The 20,065-nt window shown below is 39.8% G+C and overlaps 2 protein-coding genes across 3 annotated transcripts; both read left to right on the top strand.

The window, feature by feature from the left end:
- The first annotated feature begins 3,476 nt into the window (after window positions 1-3,476).
- LOC6574266 (sodium-independent sulfate anion transporter) lies at window positions 3,477-6,941 on the top strand. Of its 2 annotated transcripts, none has more exons than XM_002000285.4 (5): window positions 3,477-4,094; window positions 5,281-5,501; window positions 5,569-5,890; window positions 5,955-6,116; window positions 6,176-6,941. In XM_002000285.4, exons 1-5 carry the CDS (start codon window positions 3,599-3,601, stop codon window positions 6,877-6,879), a joined length of 1,905 nt encoding a protein of 634 aa, XP_002000321.1. In that variant the 5' UTR covers window positions 3,477-3,598; the 3' UTR covers window positions 6,880-6,941. The 2 variants fall into 2 exon arrangements, with proteins under 2 accessions (XP_002000321.1, XP_015022841.1); XM_015167355.3 differs by lacking the exon at window positions 3,477-4,094 and adding an exon at window positions 4,964-5,094.
- Window positions 6,942-17,204: 10,263 nt separating this feature from the next.
- Window positions 17,205-18,606, top strand: LOC6574267. Its single transcript, XM_002000286.4, has 2 exons — window positions 17,205-17,699; window positions 17,766-18,606. Exons 1-2 carry the CDS (start codon window positions 17,418-17,420, stop codon window positions 18,507-18,509), a joined length of 1,026 nt encoding a protein of 341 aa, XP_002000322.1. The 5' UTR covers window positions 17,205-17,417; the 3' UTR covers window positions 18,510-18,606.
- Window positions 18,607-20,065: the final 1,459 nt, after the last annotated feature.

Below are 20,065 nucleotides of genomic sequence, written 5' to 3' on the forward strand. Positions count from 1 at the left end.
ATAGCTGGGCATAAATAAAAACATGTGTATATGTATATGTGTATATATATTTATATGTTTCGTCTGGGCATTGTCTGAGGTCAGACTGAGAGTGGTCTAGCAGCTCCTCAGTGCCAACTCCTGTCTCCTGTCTGTCTATCCGTCTGTTTGTTTGTGGACTAATGGAAGACTGGCAGCAGCAGCTGGCAGGACATTAGCTCAAAGCGTGCAGCTTCCCCTTAAAAGTGTTATGCGAGTCAGGTGCGTTGTGAATTTTGCTGCAACAGTCATTATAATAATGCCACAACGAAGTGTGCCTGGAAATAATAATCAGGTAGACCATCAAGACCAGTCCTCCTGCTCCCTCCCTCTCTCTCTCTCTCTCTCTCTCTCCCTCTCTCGCTCTGACTGTCTGCTCTTATCCTGCTGATTGCTGCGGGCTTGTGCTGTTTCAGGTGGCGAGCACTTAAAATTTCATTTAAATATGGCTGTGGCACACACACATAAAGGCATCGTTAAATGTGCAATCGTGCGTTGTGGCAGTTGCAATAATCGGCTCAAATAATAACTTTAAGTGCATCATTTCGCAAACTTTTCCTCAAGCCCAGTTGCTCTGTGTGAAAAGTACGTGCAAAATTGTTGCACTTTCTGGATTTGAAAAGTCGTTTTCCAAATTGCATCGAAGAAGCAGACATAAAAATGGATTTGAAGTTAACAAGCATGCCAATAATATTCACTATAATATGATTGATTTTAACAGTTACCTATTTTGAATAGAAGTGATATATCTCATAACATATCACAATAAGAAAACCATGGGAGCATCATTAATATAAAAATGCATCTTAATTAATCTACAAATATATTTTTTTGAGGCTTATCTTTTGAGCATAATTTTAAATGTTATCGATTTAAAACACAAAATATGCTCTCACACAAAAATAAATCAAATGTTAAATTCTATACACAAAATAGTAGTAAACAAAATAGAAGCATTCTAATTGTATTAGCCACATAGCGAATAAATGCTGGGGGCTAATTCACATTTGATTTTAATTGATTTTGTGAAAATGTGTAACAATTTATGCAGAATGTAACCCACCTATCATTTAAAGTTATATCTCGATTCGTATGTGCCCAGCAGCGGATCTTAGGTCCATAAAATTATTGTTGTTGCCATGGCAATGCATTTAGAGGCAATTGTTAAATAACTTTACATTTTTCAGTACTGCGTGATTATGGCTTGATTGCATACTAGTGGAGAAATGAAATGCAACTAATCCTTGTTCAAAGTTTCATAGCGCATCAGTTGTAATTGCTGGCTGAGAGAGAGCAATAAAATACAATATTTAAAATATAACACAACTCGCTATGAAGCATATGCACATATTATACTTTAACGAAAAATGACTTCTCCAGGAAATTTGTAATTATATATTTTTCGTTTTTTTTGTTCACTCTAGCAAATTCTATTTTATTTAATTTATTTATGAGCTCTCTCTTTATTTTAACAAGCTAAATAGGCAATTCCATCCAGTGGAAAAGTCTGGAAGCTTTTAATTCTAATCCCCTTTGGTTTCCATTCAAATTGTTCAAAATTCGACCTAAAATACTTCCCTTCATATTCAATCGACATTTCAAATGGAAGCTGATAAAAAAAGAGAGAAACAAATTGTTTCAAAAGATTTAGCTTAACTTTTCACATGAACATTGCAAATTCAAAGAATCAAAGATGAAATCCCACAGAAAAATTAACAAAAATATATTCATGTCAATCAAAACTTTATAATTTTAATTTGCATTAAAATGAAGACAAAAAATATTGTTTGACTTCCACATGCTGTTTATATAATATTTTCTTTGGCTTAAAATTTTTAAGATTTTTTGTTTCTTGTCTTTCACTTTTGACAGTCAAACTTTTTATGAAAGACATTTGCATAACTGAATTTATAGACATGTAACAAAACGACTTGACATTAAATGGAAAAGCACGAAATATACATATTAATCATACGCCATGTGTAGCAGCAATTAAATTGAAGTCATGCTTCCGTTCCGCCACACATGTGCAGAAAAGTTTGCATAAAAGTGTTTCAGAATAATTACAGGCTGCTGAGAAAAGTAACTTTTAATATGGCCTAATAAATATGTATTTTATAATTAATTCTAAATTAAGGAAAAATCCCCAATACACTGATATTTCAGTAGAGCTAAAATGTAAATAGTAAACAAACTAAAAATATTTGTCATTTATCAGTAAGGTGAGAACTCAATATTAGCGTCAGGGAAAATGCCTTTGCTTATATCATCTACTGTCTTATACATACCATTCGTTATACGTCACATGGAAATGTTGACAGTTATACGACAATTCACACATTGACTTGTATCCATTTGAAGTATATATACTCCAATTAGCAAGGTAAATGTCACACGAACACCGGTTTATAGACTCTGTCTGATCTGGTACCAAAGTGTCAGGTTGAATTCAAAATTGAATCAAACAATTAAACGGAAAGAACCCAGGCAGAACTGGCTACGGCATCCGAGCGAAGTCAGCATCTGTATTATCAGATAATATCCAAATTCAAAGAGCAAACAATTTATAAAAAGCAAGAAATCAGCTGACGCGGAAGAGAGACTTTAAGAGATGATTCGAAACGAACAGCTGATTACTGTTATGAGAGCATAAGTAACTAAAGCAAATCTGAATATGTGGCTTTGTCGGTATTGGTAAGTAAACAAGTCTCTGTGCATCTGCATCTATCATTTAGATTCATTTACATCTGTATTTGTAGTTGTCTCTGTAGTAGCTATTGTAATTGTCAAATGTACAAATGTCGTATTACTATGATTTATCTATCTGTATCTGTATCTGTATCTGTAGAAATGTCGTATTACTATGATTAACTATAATAATTCTGTATCTGTATCGGTATCGGTATTGGTATCGGTTCGGTATCGGTATCGTTATCGGTAGTGGTATCGATATCGGTATCTTTATATGTATCTTTATCTGTATCTGTATCGGTACCGAATCGGTATCGGTACCGGTATCGGTATCGGTAGTGGTATCGATATCGGTATCTTTATATGATCTGTATCTGTATCTGTATCTGTATCTGTATCTGTATCTGTATCTGTATCTGTATCTGTATCTGTATCTGTATCTGTATCTGTATCTGTATCTGTATCTGTATCTGTATCTGTATCTGTATCTGTATCTGTATCTGTATCTGTATCTGTATCTGTATCTGTATCTGTATCTGTATCTGTATCTGTATCTGTATCTGTATCTGTATCTGTATCTGTATCTGTATCTGTATCTGTATCTGTATCTGTATCTGTATCTGTATCTGTATCTGTATCTGCATCTGTATCTGTATCTGTCACAATAACTATTAAAGAGACGCTCTTACGACAACGACGACTGCAAATTGTCGGTTCGTTGCCTTTGACGATGGGTTGCGCTTGTTGATTTGAGCTCCGTCATTTGCGATCTGCGAGGTGCTATCTGCGATTAAAAAGCGCTCATCGGAGGCTTGCGCGTTGCTTTCAGCTTCATTATCAAATCGCGACTCATTGGAAGCAGACCTTATCGCAGCTTCTTAGTCATATTATGTATCCGGAACCAGAAGTGGACCCTGAGGTCACAGAGCGAGCGACTAAAGTGCGCTTGCTGTCCACTGAGATCGATGCCAAAGTCCTGTCGAAGGCCGAAAGTGCCGAAAAGGTGGCTAAGCGGGCGCCACAGCCCAAATGGAAGCGCGCCTTATTGCGTCATGTGCCCGTGTTTCAATGGTTACCCGGCTACAATATGGAATGGGGCATTGATGATTTGATAGCTGGCATCACTCTGGGTCTAACTATCATACCAGAGAGCATTGCCTGCGCCCTTCTCGCGGGTCTGCCTGCCCGCTATGGCCTGTGTTCAGCCTTCATTGGTCCGCTTATCTATTTGATCTTCGGCTCCATCGACAAGGTCATCATTGGACCCACCAGCCTGGTTGCCCTGGTCAGTGTACAGTTCACCGTGAACAGGCCCATTGAATTCGCGTTTCTGCTTACCTTCTTGAGTGGCGTTGTGCAGATCATTATGGGCTCATTACGCATAGGTAAGTGCCAGTGTGTATGATTCATTGACTAAGTGCTTACTAGATTGACTAACATTCTGAGGAACTGCGTTGCTGATAAGAGAGAGATTAAGGGATTCACTGACTGATCCAATGACTCCTTGATGCATTATTATCTGTAAACTGAGCAATAGATTCGCTGGCTTATTATTGATTTACTGTGACTGGCTGTTTAACTGGTAAATTACGGGATAAGTTACTAGATGATTTCATATGATAATGACTTAACTTATTGCAAATTATTTGTATTCTAATATTAAATATTGAGCCCATGTCATTCAAATTTGGTATCTCAATAACTTTTGGTATATGCAATAGGACTTAAGATTGAATGATGGATTGCCTGAGTGAATGCTTAACTAAATCACCAACTGATTTATTATCAATTCACATTGTAAGCCTTAGCTTCTACTTTGACAAGTGAAGCAAGCATATATACATGATATATATATCATCCAATATATCGTCGACACTCTACCGGTATCCGGTAAAATTTGCATTATTCTCTTGCACGCTTAGCCGTCACTATCAATTGAGTCTAGTGCTATGTCTATTCTGTTTTTGTCTATTTTATTGTTGTTGCGCTCGTACATCGCATAATTGAAAGAGAGTAGAACAGCGCCTCTTCTTCAGTTGCGAGCACAACGTCTACGCTCACCTAACTAGATACACATATGAGAGAACTTACGTAAATTGCACACAATATCTTCATTGGCTTCATTCGCCCTGAACTTGGGTGTACAATGCTGATTAGCGGAACGGACCCAGCGTAAAGCATTTGAGTACTCGTGTTATATCCGATTTGAGGCAGTTCCACAAGTTTTTAGAGGGTGGCACTGTCAACTGTCGCTGTAGAGTGTATCAATTAGCGGACAGCCTCAAACAGACGAGCAAAGCCGTGCTTCAATTATAGACGTGTCGTTAATTTAGTAATTATAGTGCTAATCGACTCACTGGCAAAACAATATGCGCCGGAACGAGGGTAAATCACGCTTCGTGACTGGAAATCATATTGGCAGCACAGTTAGATTTAGATTACGATTTTTTATATTCACAAATAAACCTGATCTAGTTCAATAAATTTGTTCAATTCGCACTTTGCTGTCGCTGCACAAATTGCGGATTTACCCATTTCAATCAATCAATTCAATTTAATTATGACTTTCAGGTTTCATCTTTGAGTTCATATCGATGCCGGTGATCAAAGCCTTCTCCTCGGCCACAGCCATCCTGGTCATTGAGTCGCAGATCAAAGTCCTGCTGGGCATCAAATACCTAGTGCCCGGCCTCATCAGCTCCGTGAGCACCCTCAGCTCTCGCATCGGCGAGGCCAATATGGCTGATCTGACCATGGGCACGTTTGCCATTGTATTTCTGCTGTTGCTCGAGGTGCATAAAAACTCGTTGATTCACATTTTTCTATATTCTCTAATTCTTTTCAAATCACTGCTCTCAGCTGTTGGAACGCGTCGCCCGCTGTGAGAAACGCAGCAAAGCCTTGCGCGTCTGCTGTCGCTATTTAGCGACGTCGAGGAATACGCTCATCGTGCTTATTGGCGGCATTGTCTCATACATTTGGCTGGGCTACAGGGAGACGGTGCCCTATTCGCTCAGCTCGAATGCAATCTCCAGCTTACCCAGCTTCACGATACCCAGCGTGACCATTGAAACGCCTGAGCGTAGCTTTAACTTCTGGCAGATTCTGCAGGAGCTCAATGTGGGCATCATTGTCATTCCCATTGTTGGCATCCTGACAAATATATCCATTGGCAAGCTGAGTAAGTATGCTGACATTAGTCAGATAAGGATAATAATTACTACTTGCACTCCTTATGGCCTTAGCACCCAAGGGTCTGGTCGACACCAATCACGAGCTGCTTACCGTTGGACTCTGCAACATGTTTGGCTCCTTTGTGCAGGCGATGCCCTCGTCGGGCGCCTTCACCCGCTACGCCATCAGCACAGCCTGTGGCCTCAGGACTCCCATGGCCAACTTGTATCTGGGTAAGTGCAGGCAGCTCATGTACCATGATCTATCACACTTACCTCGAATTCACTGTTAGGCATCATTGTGCTGTTGGCGCTGAGCTACCTCAGTCCCTACTTCAACTATATACCGGAGGCGACGCTGGCGGCCATTTTGATTTGCTCGATCTTCACGCTGCTGGACTTTAAGCTTCCGCTGCGGCTGTGGCACGAGTCGAAGCGGGACTTCAGCATCTGGGTGCTCTGCTTCTGTGTGTGCGTGCTCTTTGGCGTGGAGGTGGGCCTGTTTGTCAGCATCATTGTGACGGCGCTGCACCTGCTCCTCCTGTGGGCGCGGCCGGAAATATTGGTGAGAATACAGGAAATGGACGATATGCAGTACATATCGGTGGTGCCTGGCAATGGCATCTACTTCCCGGCTATCAATCATCTGAGAGGTCTTGTGCTCAAGGCGTGCACACAGGCGGACTTCAAGATCTCGGTCGTCATCGATGGGCATAAGATAACGGGCCTGGACTACACCGCTGCCCAGGGCATATCGAAGCTGTCGAGTGACTTGTGCAGGCAGTCGGACGCCTCCAGCTCAATTCTCTTGATACTCTACAGATTTCCCGAGCATCTGCAGCACTTCATTGACGTGACGGACAATTTGGTGTTCTGCACGAACGAGGCAAAAGTCAAGGAGTTTCTCACACAGGAATCACTGCGCAACGGCCACATCAGCCTGAATGCACACATACGTGCCTCCATTGATTTGGGCTACAAGATTGACGTCGAATAGTCCTGGCATTTAGTTTTAGGCTATTATTTATTTAAATAAATTTTCATTGTTTCTCCCATAAACAACCAAAATATTGTCGTGTTCAATCCAAAGCGGGCGCCTGGAAACCGAAAGCCCAAATAAAAGTGAAAAAGTGGAGCAAATGCGCTGATGGCAGCAATTTATAAAAGCCACACTGACCTCTGCCACTCACTTGCACCCAGCCAAACCCACCCACCCACACACACATACACATATATATAAAGTGGTCAGTGGGGCAGCTGGCAAGAGAGCGGGGGTGACGAGGTGGAGTTCGGGCTGTGCCACTGGAAGCGCCGTCAATGATTGCCAAGCTAATGGATTTCTGTTTACTTTTTCACTTAGAAAGCCGAACGGCAGTCGCAGCACAAAAAAGAGAGAAAAAAACGGAAACTGCAAAAAAATTGTGAAAAATAGCGCAAAGAAATTAGAGAAAAGCGAAAGCAAAGCAACACAAATTCAACGCCTCCGCCAAGCCAGGGACTTTTTTTTTTTTCTTTATTTTTTTCAAGTAGCAACACAAAACTTTGCAGAAACTGCAAGAAATTATACTAAAATCCATGCGCAAAGTGGATCAAACTAAAGAAAACGCAGAAACACAAATTCTATAGCAGCCAAAGAACAGGGAAAACAGCCAAGTTAAGTTAAAGCAACAGAGGCAGAGATTGTTAGAGAAGAAAAGAGAGATGGACAAAAAAGAGAGAGAGAGACGGAGAGAGAGAGAAAGACACCTAACGATGTTTAAATACTCTAGGAATATTTACATAAAAAACTGATCAGCATATCGATAAGCAATTTTTCCAATTATTAACTACATATTTTACATTTTTTACATTTTAAAAATTATTTTATAATAAAACAGATAGATTTGGATAAGTCCCTTCGAATTTAGTGGACATTGAGCGAGATGGTCAAGCTGACTGTCTAGCTCCATATACCCTTTAAAACGAATACAAAAACAAAAAATAAAAAAAATGTGGAAAAGCGAGCGCGAAGCAAGTTAATTACGTAAGGTTAAGCGCTGCCCCGCACACCCTCAGCGGTCAAGGGGCGGGGCATTTAAGTAGATTTTCAAGCACTTGATGCGTTGCAAATAAAAAGCGGCGCCTGCGACGGGCCTTGTTGCCGGTTTGCTTTATTTTGCTTTCGCTTTGCGATGTTGATTGCATTGGCAAACGAAGTGAGCTGATTTAATGAAATTTAAAATGCTGTCCAAAGTTAGCAAACCCAGCCGCCAAGCCGCCAAGCCACCGAAACCACCCAACCACCCAACCACTGGCCACAGTCAGGTGGCGCTGGCCATGCAAATTGTGCAGCTCTGCCTTGCCATCGCCTTGTCCTGCTAATTATTTCATTGGACTCTATTTGCTAAGCTGTTCAGCTGACTTGTCTTCAGCTGCATTCAGTCATGCTCCCTTCCATCCGGCCACTCCTCATCCGCACGGCATTTTCTGCATAGCTGAGCTAATGAGCTTAATGCATCGCTTACATTTTCAATTTGCATTAAAATGAACGAAGATCGATGCTGTGAATAGTGTTAAATGCATTCTATCTAATTAACTCGTTTGAGGTACAAATATCTTTAGATAAAAATACGATTACTATCGTAATATTATGAACAAACTTTAGCTGAATCGCTGTGCTAATTTAAGTAAGAATATTAATAAGAGTAAATGTGTTTGTTGAGCCTATTCTTAAATAAACTGCTTAATTTATAATAATTTGTTCAGCCTATTTTAGATTGTTGCACATAATGATCATGTCATCCATAAAATTAAAATGAAATCATCTCTAGATATACTATATACAGATCATCTTGCTAATAGTCTTTAGCTGAAAGTCAGAGACGTACCAGATCAAGCGTTCTCTATCTTCGTGCCTGTATAAATATATCTTATAATGTTCAATTCAATGTGTGCTCTATTTCCAGATTTTTACATTTATTATTATTTTTCTTTATGCAGAGTTTAGAATTATTTTGTAGCTTATAAGTAAAATATAAAAAGAAAAAATTCTTTTATCGAAGTATTTAAAAAAGTAGAACAATATAAAACGAATAGTCCAGCATGCATCCAAGTAGCGGGACTTGGCATTCAATCTTAATTAAAGTAATTTAATGGGCATACAAAATTCTAGTTTTTATAGACATTTTCCAGCTTTAATATATATGAAGCAAAAAATTTCTCAAGCAATTTAAATTAAGCAATGATTTGACTAAAGAGCGACACTGAAATTTGCATATTAAATTTGCTGTAAATATTATTAAAAACACATAAATGCGAGTTTTCAAGCGAATTTGCATATTTTAAACAGTTTATCAACAAAAAAAATCTAAACTAAGGTAAACTAAATATTAAACCCTTATATTGCCCAAACTGATGCTAACAATTATTGCCCGAAAATGTTCAAAAACACTTCAGATTAATTTTATATAAACATTATAGATGCACTGGCATCAACATTTGTATGGAATTTATTCTCAATGACACTTAATACTCTAATATATCATACAGTTAGCGATATATGTACATGTATGGAAATAAATGAATTTATACCAATACATTTTAAATGGCAACCAAAAGCATGTGTGTGTTAATGCGGCGACCGCGAGAAAACCAAATATCATTCAAATTGCGGTGCCGGCAATCAAAATCACAAAAATGATCATAAAAGCGGAAACTGCGCTGCATACTTTGCGGTTTTCGGCCACGTGTTGACAATGCGAAAACAAGCCAAACCGCATTCCCTCTGTTTGTGCCAAAAATGCAATCATTTTTCATATTTCATGATGCCAAACACACGTATTAAAGGTATTTATACCCTGCTAAACCGTCGAATTACAATTGATGCGAGGGCGTGTTTAACTGTAGTTTCAATTGAATTCATATTTGAATATTTTAAACTAGAAACTCATTCAGATATTTAATAATAAACTGTGGAAGCAGGTACATATTTAAATTTAAATAGTAATTATTTATAAATAAATAAATAATTAAATAAATAATTTTATAAATTAATAAATAATAATAATAATAATGTGTTTCCAGTATTACTCCAACTTTAGCAAAGCTATGGCTAAATCTTTACTTGTATTTAAAATGAACAGAAATAAATGTAATCAAACTTTAACTAACTTTAGCACAGGGTATTTGCTAGCTAAGCAGTCTCGTTTACAGTTAGCTAACTTTGGCTATTCTTTTTTTGTTTTCAATGCTTACCTAATAATATTTATTTTCACATGCGGTTAGAAACGTAAAAACCATTTGGTTTCATTGCCCCGCTGCAGCTATACCTCCTCCGTCTGCCCCCTGCCCCCTGCCCCCCTGCCACCTACCTCCTCCTTCCACCGACTGGCCCTCCCTTTTAGGCCCCTTTGTTCACTTTGTATGGTCTAACAAATTAAATTTTCATATGAATTACTGTGCTGGTCACGTACCAAAGTGGGCAATGGAGACGGACAGCAAGTCCACATTCACATCCACATCCATGTCCATGTCTATGTCCATGTCCATGTCCATGTTGTGTCCATTGATACGTATTATGTGACTCTGGGTATACACTATGCCTGGCTCGTCCGTCCTCTCTCCGTAATATTCCCCTGGCAACTTAATTGCTTCGCCTTTAAATGTGACAAAACGGCAAAAGACATAATTAATAGACGCATGTGCGGTGGCGGTGGTGGTGGGAGTGGGCGGGCTCTTAAGGTTTACGTTGGGGCTTGTGCGGGGCTGAGGTATTGGACCACTCATTTATCGATTTTTTCGGCTGCGTTAAAGCTTTCAGGACTTCACGACAGGCAGCAAGCCAATTGGCCTCTGGTCATAAAGCGTTTCAATATGCGCCAAAGTACGTAAAGGGAAGCCGCCTTGAAGCTGCGGGGCGTGGCGCGGCACGGCTGGGAGTGGGGGTAGCCAATTGCGACGTCTATTTGCTTGTTTAAATTGTTTAAAATGTCAATTTAATTGCGCTTAATTAAATGCCAAAAATCCTTAAGGACAACAAGCGGCAAACAGCGGAGTAGAGTTTCAAGAGAGACAGAGAGAGAGGGTGAGGGGAGGCGGCGAGAGGCGGCTGGATGGGGGCAGTGCAGAAAGTTTCATAATAAGCGCAATGAAAATAATTAACAATTTGTAGAAAATAACAAGCTCGCAAGTACAAAGCAAATGATGTCAATGAGCCGCACAGCAGCGCGTCGTGGAAAAACTATGCGCGTGGACCCGAGGACGAAGGATGTCAGCCAATGCGGGACAAGGCTGGCAGGCAAGCAGCTCTGTCTCAATGTCCTCCGACTGTTTGGTTTGTTTGATTTTCGTGTGGCAGGGCTTAGATGGCAGCGTCGACGCGAAGCGGAGCTAAGCGCCGCGAACAATCTTCAAAACTGCTTAAAGGGCTGCGTCCTGTCCTGTCCTGTCTAGCTGAGCTTGCTTGACGGGCAGCGCTGGAGGGCCTCTTCATTGTCGTGTGCCGAGAAACGTTTAATTTAAATTATAAATCAATTCGTTTGGGGCTGCTCGCAAATGAGCTCTGATTCCGATTAAAGCTGCTGAGAGGAAAGTATTTAAATTTGAATTTAAATTCAAGCGAGCCCAGTCAGAAAATGAATCAATATATTTTAAGTTAAGCATCTCACAAGTGCATCCCATATGAATTATAATATGCAGGGCTTAGAATATATTTTCTTTGAAGCTAGCTTGTTTACCTTGCACCTCGAAACATACTCGAGAGTCTTTGGTCAGACGAGTTTTTTGTTGCAAAAGCAAGACTTTTGCTGTTACTTGGAAAGCTTTTCACATCATCAACTGAATTGAAATTGCTAATCAAATCAGTTTTGACCAGACACTCCAACATTTTTCAGCAATTGCATTTGGGAATATTGTGCTTCAAGATGAAAATTTCGTATGCTGAGCAGCACTTCAGTTGGATAAACAAAAGCCACAACGGCAACTGTGAAATACCCTGTAAGCAAAGTACAGCAAAGAGTAATTAAACAAACGTTTAGCTCTCGCACAGCTCATTTCCCAATCAGACTCTGCCATACATGCGACCGGCTCTGCCCGCAGCCCTGACAAGTGGCATCATATTGAAGTGTGCACACTTCAGTGTTGGCCACCGAATAGATGGCAACAGCTGCCACATTACGAGCTAGGCATATGAATTGTGAGTACTTGCGAGTACTTCATGCAATTACGAATGCAGCAGCTTGAAATGATTGCACTTGACTTAACTTCTGCCGTCCGATGTCTGTCCCGTGAGTGTGGCAATAAGCTGCCTGCCCTGTCGCAACTTAATGTGAATGGCAATGTATCTTTAGGATACATACAACACACACACACACACACACACACACACACGCACACATGTGCCACTGAGCGCGTACTTTGAATCCAGTTTATGAGTTTTTATGGCTGCACGCAGCGGGCCCAACTGGCGCTGCGGCGTCTCTTTATGACTGCATACACCACCTTTTTCAACTTTGGCTACCGCATCCACATCCGCATCCATCTCTCTCGCTCTCCTCTGTATCCTCTATGCTTCACTTCGTCTGCCAATCCTCCGCCGCAAAAAAAAGAAAGAAAGAAAAAAACTTACGCACAAAATGTGCGTGCCCAATAAACTGTGTTGCCACACAGCATTTTCGCATATTCTAGCTGCGGATACTTTGATTTCCTCACGCATTGTGCAACGCAGGAGATTTGATTTATACAAGCAACAACTGATGGAAATATTTATAGTCGATTTGAATAAATTTATTATGTTGTTATTTTAGAGATTGCAATCAGCTAACAAAAAGAGAGCTTTAAGTGTGACCAGATTAAACAGACAAACAGTGTTGAATATAGATAATTAAATGTTGACTAAGCATATTCCAATAATAACAACAGCTGATGAGTGTGAAAAGGCTCTAAATATCATATAATATTCATAAGGTAAGTAATCGAATGAGTATAGAAACTTTCAGCTGACGTAAAATTTATTTAAATAAAAACAGAAATAATTAGCATTATTAGCATTAGTATATAATATATCTGATGAGAGTCGAATATAGTCTTTCAGTAAAATAAGGAAATTTTTATAGAACTTTAGAGCCAATAAAATATTTTTTAAATACAATCAATAAAATCGATATACCATATACTTCGAAAATTGGTACAAATTAAATTCAAACGATTTATATAAATAAAAAAAATAAAAAACTTTAAGTATTGGCAAAAATTTTTATTATTAAACAACTAACAACAAGCATTAGTATATAATATATCTGATGGTCTTGCAGCAAAGTAAGAAAATTTTTATAGAGCTTTAAAGCAACAACTTCTCAGAAAATTGTGAAAAATGAAATGAAATTATTAAAACAAATTTGATTTCATAATATTTAGTAAAATAATAAAAATACTTAAAATATTGGCAAAATTATTTATTATTAAGTAACTATAAAACGCAAATTTTTATAAAAATTGAAATTTCTTAAAAAGAGTTTCCAACCTAAACAGAGTATTCAAAGCTTCGGCAATTCATGAACACAGACAGGCAGTGAGAAAGAGTGAGTGAGAGGGAATTCGAATGATACCTATTCAATCTTATTTCTGGAGCAGTTTGGTTGTCTGGCTTAAAGTTAAAGCAGCATCAACAAAAGTTAAACGCACATCAAAAGCCAACTAATTTGGCTGTAAAAATAACATTAAGTCACATTCATTTCTCCTGCTGGGCAATAATAAACAAGTAAGAAGGCTCTAGTCGAGACTGCTCGACTAGGAGATACCCTGAACCCCCTAAGCTGATATTTTAATCATTCTGCACTTTTATGCACACATACATACACATGCATCCACACGCACGCATAAGCCTGCGCTCTGCTAACTGCGCAGTAAGCAGCGACTGGGCTGCGCTGCAGTGTGGGCAATATTATGAGAATTTATTTGTTGAATAATTTCTTTTGTAAACATATGATCTTAATGAAACTTTCAGAGTGTAATCATATGGTGAATATGTGTGTACATTCCAAAGCACAAGTCTCTAGTACTTGAAATGCGTTTTTTACAAATTGGGGGAGAAGGGGGCGTGGTATCCAAAATCTGTAAATTACAAAATCTTTGTATCGATTAACTTTATATACAACGCGAATTTGAAGACTCCAGTCTTAAAAATGTTCAAATTAGGCTGAAAAAACAAAATCAAATTTTCGATTATTCTCGATAAAAAAGTTATCGGACGATTTATCGAAAAAATAAAGCAAACTCGTACTGCGTATGGTATACACGAGTATGCATGCCAAATTTCAGCTCTCTAGCTCTTATAACTTCTGAGATCGACGCACTCATACGGACGGACGGACGGACGGACGGACGGACGGACGGACGGACAGACGGACAGGGCTATATCGACTCAGCTCGTCGCGCTGATCAAGAATATATATACTTTGTGGGGTCTGCCACGCCTCCTTCTGCCCATTACATACTTTTTCACAAAACCATTATACCCTGATTTCCCATTTTCAATGGGTTCAGGGTATAAAAAAAAGAGACGAGGTGGCAGAGGAAGACAAATGCTTCGCCAAAAATCGAACACATGCACAGCACAGCAAGGGGAGCTGCTCTACCTTAGTTGGGCCACCTTCGATTCCTGGCAGCCAACCACCCATACATGCGACGGGGTCTTTAAGCTTATGTTGCACTTGACTGATTTTTATGCTTTGATGCTCAATGATTTTATTATTAAAAGCAACTGTCGTCGTCGTTGGTTTCTGTGGGGTTGCCCGCTGCTTCTGCTTCCTTTTTTTATGTTTCGTGAGGGGTTTCGTGAGCTACAAAAAATAAAGGAAAGAGTCCTCGCTGCATGGCACACAAAAAAGGGATACAACAACAATAGCTTGAATTGCTGCAAAATTGCTGCTGCTGCTGCTACTCCTGCTCCTGCTCCTGCTGCTGTGGCTGCCTCTGTGGCACTGCCACTTCACCTTTGCTTTGTGCTGTGGATGCCACACTTGGGAGTCGCTTAGCTGTCTAAATATGTCACTTGAATTTGACGACGGCCACTTGCGCAAAGGCTAAGCCAACGAACCACCCACACACACCCACATACCCACAGGCATTCCAAAACTGTTGCCTTCATATCATGCACTCACATATGTAAGGGAAACCATCCCCCCACTAACACCATCGCATCCAACCACCCTGGCGGTGGCCGTGTCTTGTTTTCTTAAAATATTAGTTTCCTTTTGGGTTCGCCGTTTTTCTGACTTTGTCTACGCGTTGCGGTGGGAGGGAAAATTGTTTTACTGCTTTTTATTGTCATTTTTGTTATTTTCCCGCTCACAATCTGTATATGCCTTAGTGTGTCTGTGTGTGTGTGTGTGTGTGTGCCATCTTCATTTTACTTCCTTTATTTTTGTTATTTTTTTTTTTTTTTTTTTTTTTTTTTTTTTTTTTTTTTTTTGTTGATACTGTCTCTACCTTTGTCTGTATTTGTGTCTGGTGTTTGCTTTGACTCAGTTACATCTAGCAACGAGCACGGCCAAGAGCAAGTTGTCATGAATAATGAAAAAGCAACGTGAATACATTTCTTCCACTCACACACAGTTGACTGTGTGTGGAAATGGGAAATTCGTATGTATCGCAGCAGCCAACACTAGAAAAACTTTCGAGTGAAATACACGCATACATGCATCCATTGTTTTCTTGTTTACTCAGCACAAACAAATCCAATAAGATACCTTAACTAACATTCCAATATTGTTGATTTATAAAGATTAACAGAGCTAATGCTAACTTCAATCAAGTCTTACAGTGGCAATCAATGAAAAATTTTTTTTTAATATTATTTATTAAATAATTATTTTATTACTTTGTATCTAAATAAGTATTTTTTGATTAAAATTTAGTATCACTTTTATCAGTCTTTAATTACCATTTATAGAATTCTTTTATTTTCCATTTCCACTATTTAAGAATTACTCCACAATTATGTTCAGTGCACGGCCAAAAGAACAGACCACCTTTGGGTATTGTTCTGCCAATAGTCAGCATACAACACCCATCCAATATAGTCAATTGCTAATTCAGTAACAGTAACAGTAGCAGTAAATGTAACAACAGTAACAGTAACAGAAACAGGCGCAGACGCGAGAAGAAGCTGCTTTGGCTGTGTTTTCTATTTGTTCTGGGCAGTCATTGTCACAGCCACTGGCCAAGTGTGTGTATATATATATGTGTGTGTGTGTGTGTGTGACTTGGTTTCCTCTCGCATATAGATTTGCCTTATTTACTGTTCATTGCCAGCGGGCGTGCTCATAGTGGAAGAGGGTGTGAGAGGGTGGGTGTGTGGGTGTCTGCCATCCTTAACCTTAAGCTAGTCGCAGTGAAACACTAGAAATCCAGCCGTATTCCGCCTTGCGTGCTCGCCCTTCTGCTGCGCACATATTGATGATGTGACCCTCGACAGAGTTTTCACGTACTGTTGTTGTTTGCATTTCAAATTCGCTGCGCACTCGATGAGAAAATCAAAATCAACAAAGCAAATAAACATTTATTAAAGCGCAAAAGTGTCAATAGATTTCTGGTCATTCGACTCGGGGCGTAGCGAAGGCGCTAAAGAGCAAGGGCAGGGGGCCAGACCAACTAAATTGGCATGCTAATTAAAATGGTCTGCCCAGAACTTTAAACGAACTCCCAGCCTCGCAACGACAGCCGCTGTGACAAGCCGAAGCTGTCTGCTTAATGAAAAACTTTGGAGCTCAGCTAGTTCAATTTCTGGTTAATGTTGAGCGAGCCAACTGAAAAATAAACAAAACACGCATCACGCCCAACCAACTTGGCCAAGAACTCAAAAGTTCCCCAAGCTCTGGCAGCCAAAATGCAATTTTGGCTAAGCCATAATGAGTCCCGGAAGTGGCTGAGCATAGAGAAACAACACAAAATAAGAGGAAATATGCATTAAACAAGACTGAACGACTAGCAGATGCCTTGGGGCACAATAAAATAAAGCTAATACTGTCTGCGTAAAAAAAATATAGATATATAATTATATATGCATGTATGTACATGAATATAATCAAACAAAAAATATTATTGTAAAAGCCGAATCTGAGTACATTTAAAATATCAATTTAATTCCATTTTAAATACATTTCAAAATTATTTTTATATTTATATATTTAATAATATTTATATGTATATATTATAATATTTTTATATTTTCTGATTTGGTTTTAGCAGGAATCTTAAGCCTATATAATAGATGACCTCTTTCGAAACCTTTATACTATCCATTTGCATATTATTTTTATCCTATTTAGATATGAGATAGTAGTCCCCGACACTTTTGTCATTTCTGTTCATAAACAGTTAATCACCTGATTACACAATACATATACCTACCTATACACACTGACACTAATATATACCAATACTCCTGTAAACCTCTACACCTTTATATTGACACTAATACTCTCACACCTTAATTCTTCCACACATTTATGCTGCTACACCTTTACACTCCTATACCTTTATACACTTATATATACTATGAACTACCTATATGGCGTAACAGACACGAAATTCAAGCATAGGATTCGTCCTAAAAAAGTAATTCCGATTCCACCACCCAAATTTCGTCGTACTCCTCTCTTGGAAAGGCAAGTCCACTTTGATCATTCCCTGTGGCCCTTGCCATTCCATCACTCGCCCACACCTCTGCTCGAGCTATGTATTGCTGCAGTCGATAAGTTGCCCTTGACGTCGGTCTTTGAATGGGACTGCAAGGCTGTACGACGCTGGCTTCTTAACTATGGATATCCCCAATACGTGGTGAGTTGATAAGAAAATGGATGCCAACAGCTGAATCGATCACAGAGTAGTTTATTAAATTCACAGAACACATTTCATGTGAATGGGATCAAGGGCCGAAAACTCCTGTTACTGGATGCTGCCGCGCTATCGGAAATGAATATCAAAGACTTCGACCACATCAAACACATTACCTATGGCATCCGGATGCTGATTCACTTTGAGCTGACCAAATTCTCGCACAGTATTTCTATGCCGGACGAGAAGCCCAACGAGCTCTACTTGCTATGGCACACGCAGACGGGCGTTAACTATGATGCATTCCGGCGCTCGGACTTTTATACTCGCATGAAGCTGATTCGCGAACGGTCCAAGAACTTGGATCACTGGGATCTCCTCGAGCTGTGGCTGCGTAGGGAACGTGAACGCAAGTTCAAGGAGCTGATTGGGGGCATGCCGCGCTTCAACTTGTACATCGACATATTTCCCAGCAATTCCCTTGAAGAAGAACCTGCGGATGTGCCAGCAAATGAAACGGTTGATTTCCTCTGTATCACCCCATCTGAATACGATGCCCAGCAGCCTTGGCAACTAAATTTTCTGAAAAATGTTGAGCCGAGTCCGAAATTGGGCTCTGAGCATGAGTTAAAGCATTGCAGCACCTGTTTTCCGCCGTGCGAGTGCGATTGGTCACCCCGTTACTATGTGAACGGCACGGTGATCTCATGTCTGAAGCGAAAGTTCCCCAAGAAGTTTGCACCGCTCTATGAGATGTATGCATTAAGTTGGCAGGAAAGCGTGCAAATGGGCTGGCTGCGCTTCTCAATTTAGCTTAAGATTGGGATTGTACTTGTGTGTGTACGATCTTTAAAGCTTCATTGATTAATATATCTATTAAAAAAAAAAACCTCACATGGCATAATATTTATTGAGCAACTCTATTAATCATCATTATTTGAAATATTTTCTGCTAAATCGATATTTATCGATAATATGCAGACGTGAGATGATATTTCAAATTATATTTTCTAGCTTCAACAGAGAAGTAGGATGTGGAAGAGAATGAAATCAATTTCCCAAGCTATATCTTATATAAAATATCATTCCATTATTCAGCTGTAATAGAAAATTTTCTGATTAAAGGTTGATTGGACTTACCAAACTGTGTCGTCTTATATACCCACTTGCATGGCGTTAGTGCGTACAGGGTGTGGAATAGAAATGATGGTAAGCAAGCAAAAATACACATATTAAAACAACGACAACGTACCCAATACGTATTCAGGCTCAAGCCGAGAGCTTGCTCCCGCATGGCCAACGAGCATTTGGTTCGGGTCTTGTTTGGCTGTTTAAACCGCAATACAGATAAAGGCCAAATTACTTTTTGGCCAAGACGCTGCCGAGATGCAGAGCCACAAGCCGCAAGCTGAAAACTAAACACAGCACTGGACAATTTGCCAGCTAGATAGAAGCAGGAAGGAGATTGGGCGTGGGCGACTGGGAGTGGCCGTGGAAGTGAGAATGTCCCAAGCAACTGCGATGCTAAAATATAGTTTGAATGCGTGTTGAAAATGGGTTTATAGTGATCCTCTTGAGAATAGATGTTGGCAGCAGGATGAAATTTTTGTTCACAGAGATCAAGCGTAGCCTGATTTATGAAGCTGTTTGTTGACATTGGCTTATAGCCATGAAGTTGAACGCTGAGCCGGCGCATTTCTCCAAGGACTTTGCCAGGAGAGCAAACCCAATGGGTCGCAGAGCTGCAAAGTAGTTCAGCTGAGTTGAAGCTGTGAAGGAAACGAAGAGCTATTTCTGAATCAAGTTCAATCAGAAATTTATCTAGAGGTCTGTTAAAAAAAGATATGTTAATTTACAATAGCCATAAGACACAGATAAATTTAAGCTAAGTTCGTCTATTCAGAGACAATTCTAAAGGGCTTCTCGTAGTGCAACATCTATGAAATGCCGCAACGTTGCAACGTAAAAATTGAAAAAAAGAAGCGACACTGATGCCAGGGCTTAGTCCTAGCCGATTGCAAAAAAGGGGGCAGAGCTCTGCCAGGAACTACCACACTCTCGACCAGGAAACGGGCAACGTTGAGGCATGCGGCAAACTTTGGCTGTGCCACAGAATTGGTTGCCAGCAGGCAAAGGCAATGACTGCTGTGGCTCTTGTTGTTGTTGTTGCTGTTGCAACGATGCAACCACAAAAATAAGTGTTTACAGCATTGATTACAAGCGTTGGGCGTGGGCGTGGCAGCAGCCACGTTGATTAGAATTTAAGCCACAAGGATTTTTGCATTTCTTAGATGCACAGCCAACAACAGGCTGCGGCTGCCAGTGTGGCCAGAGTCAGGGCAGCGTGTCAGTAGTGTCATGGGAAATGC

Source organism: Drosophila mojavensis, unplaced genomic scaffold, assembly GCF_018153725.1.
Source record: "Drosophila mojavensis isolate 15081-1352.22 unplaced genomic scaffold, ASM1815372v1 contig_277, whole genome shotgun sequence".
Taxonomy (NCBI): Eukaryota; Metazoa; Arthropoda; class Insecta; order Diptera; family Drosophilidae; genus Drosophila; species Drosophila mojavensis.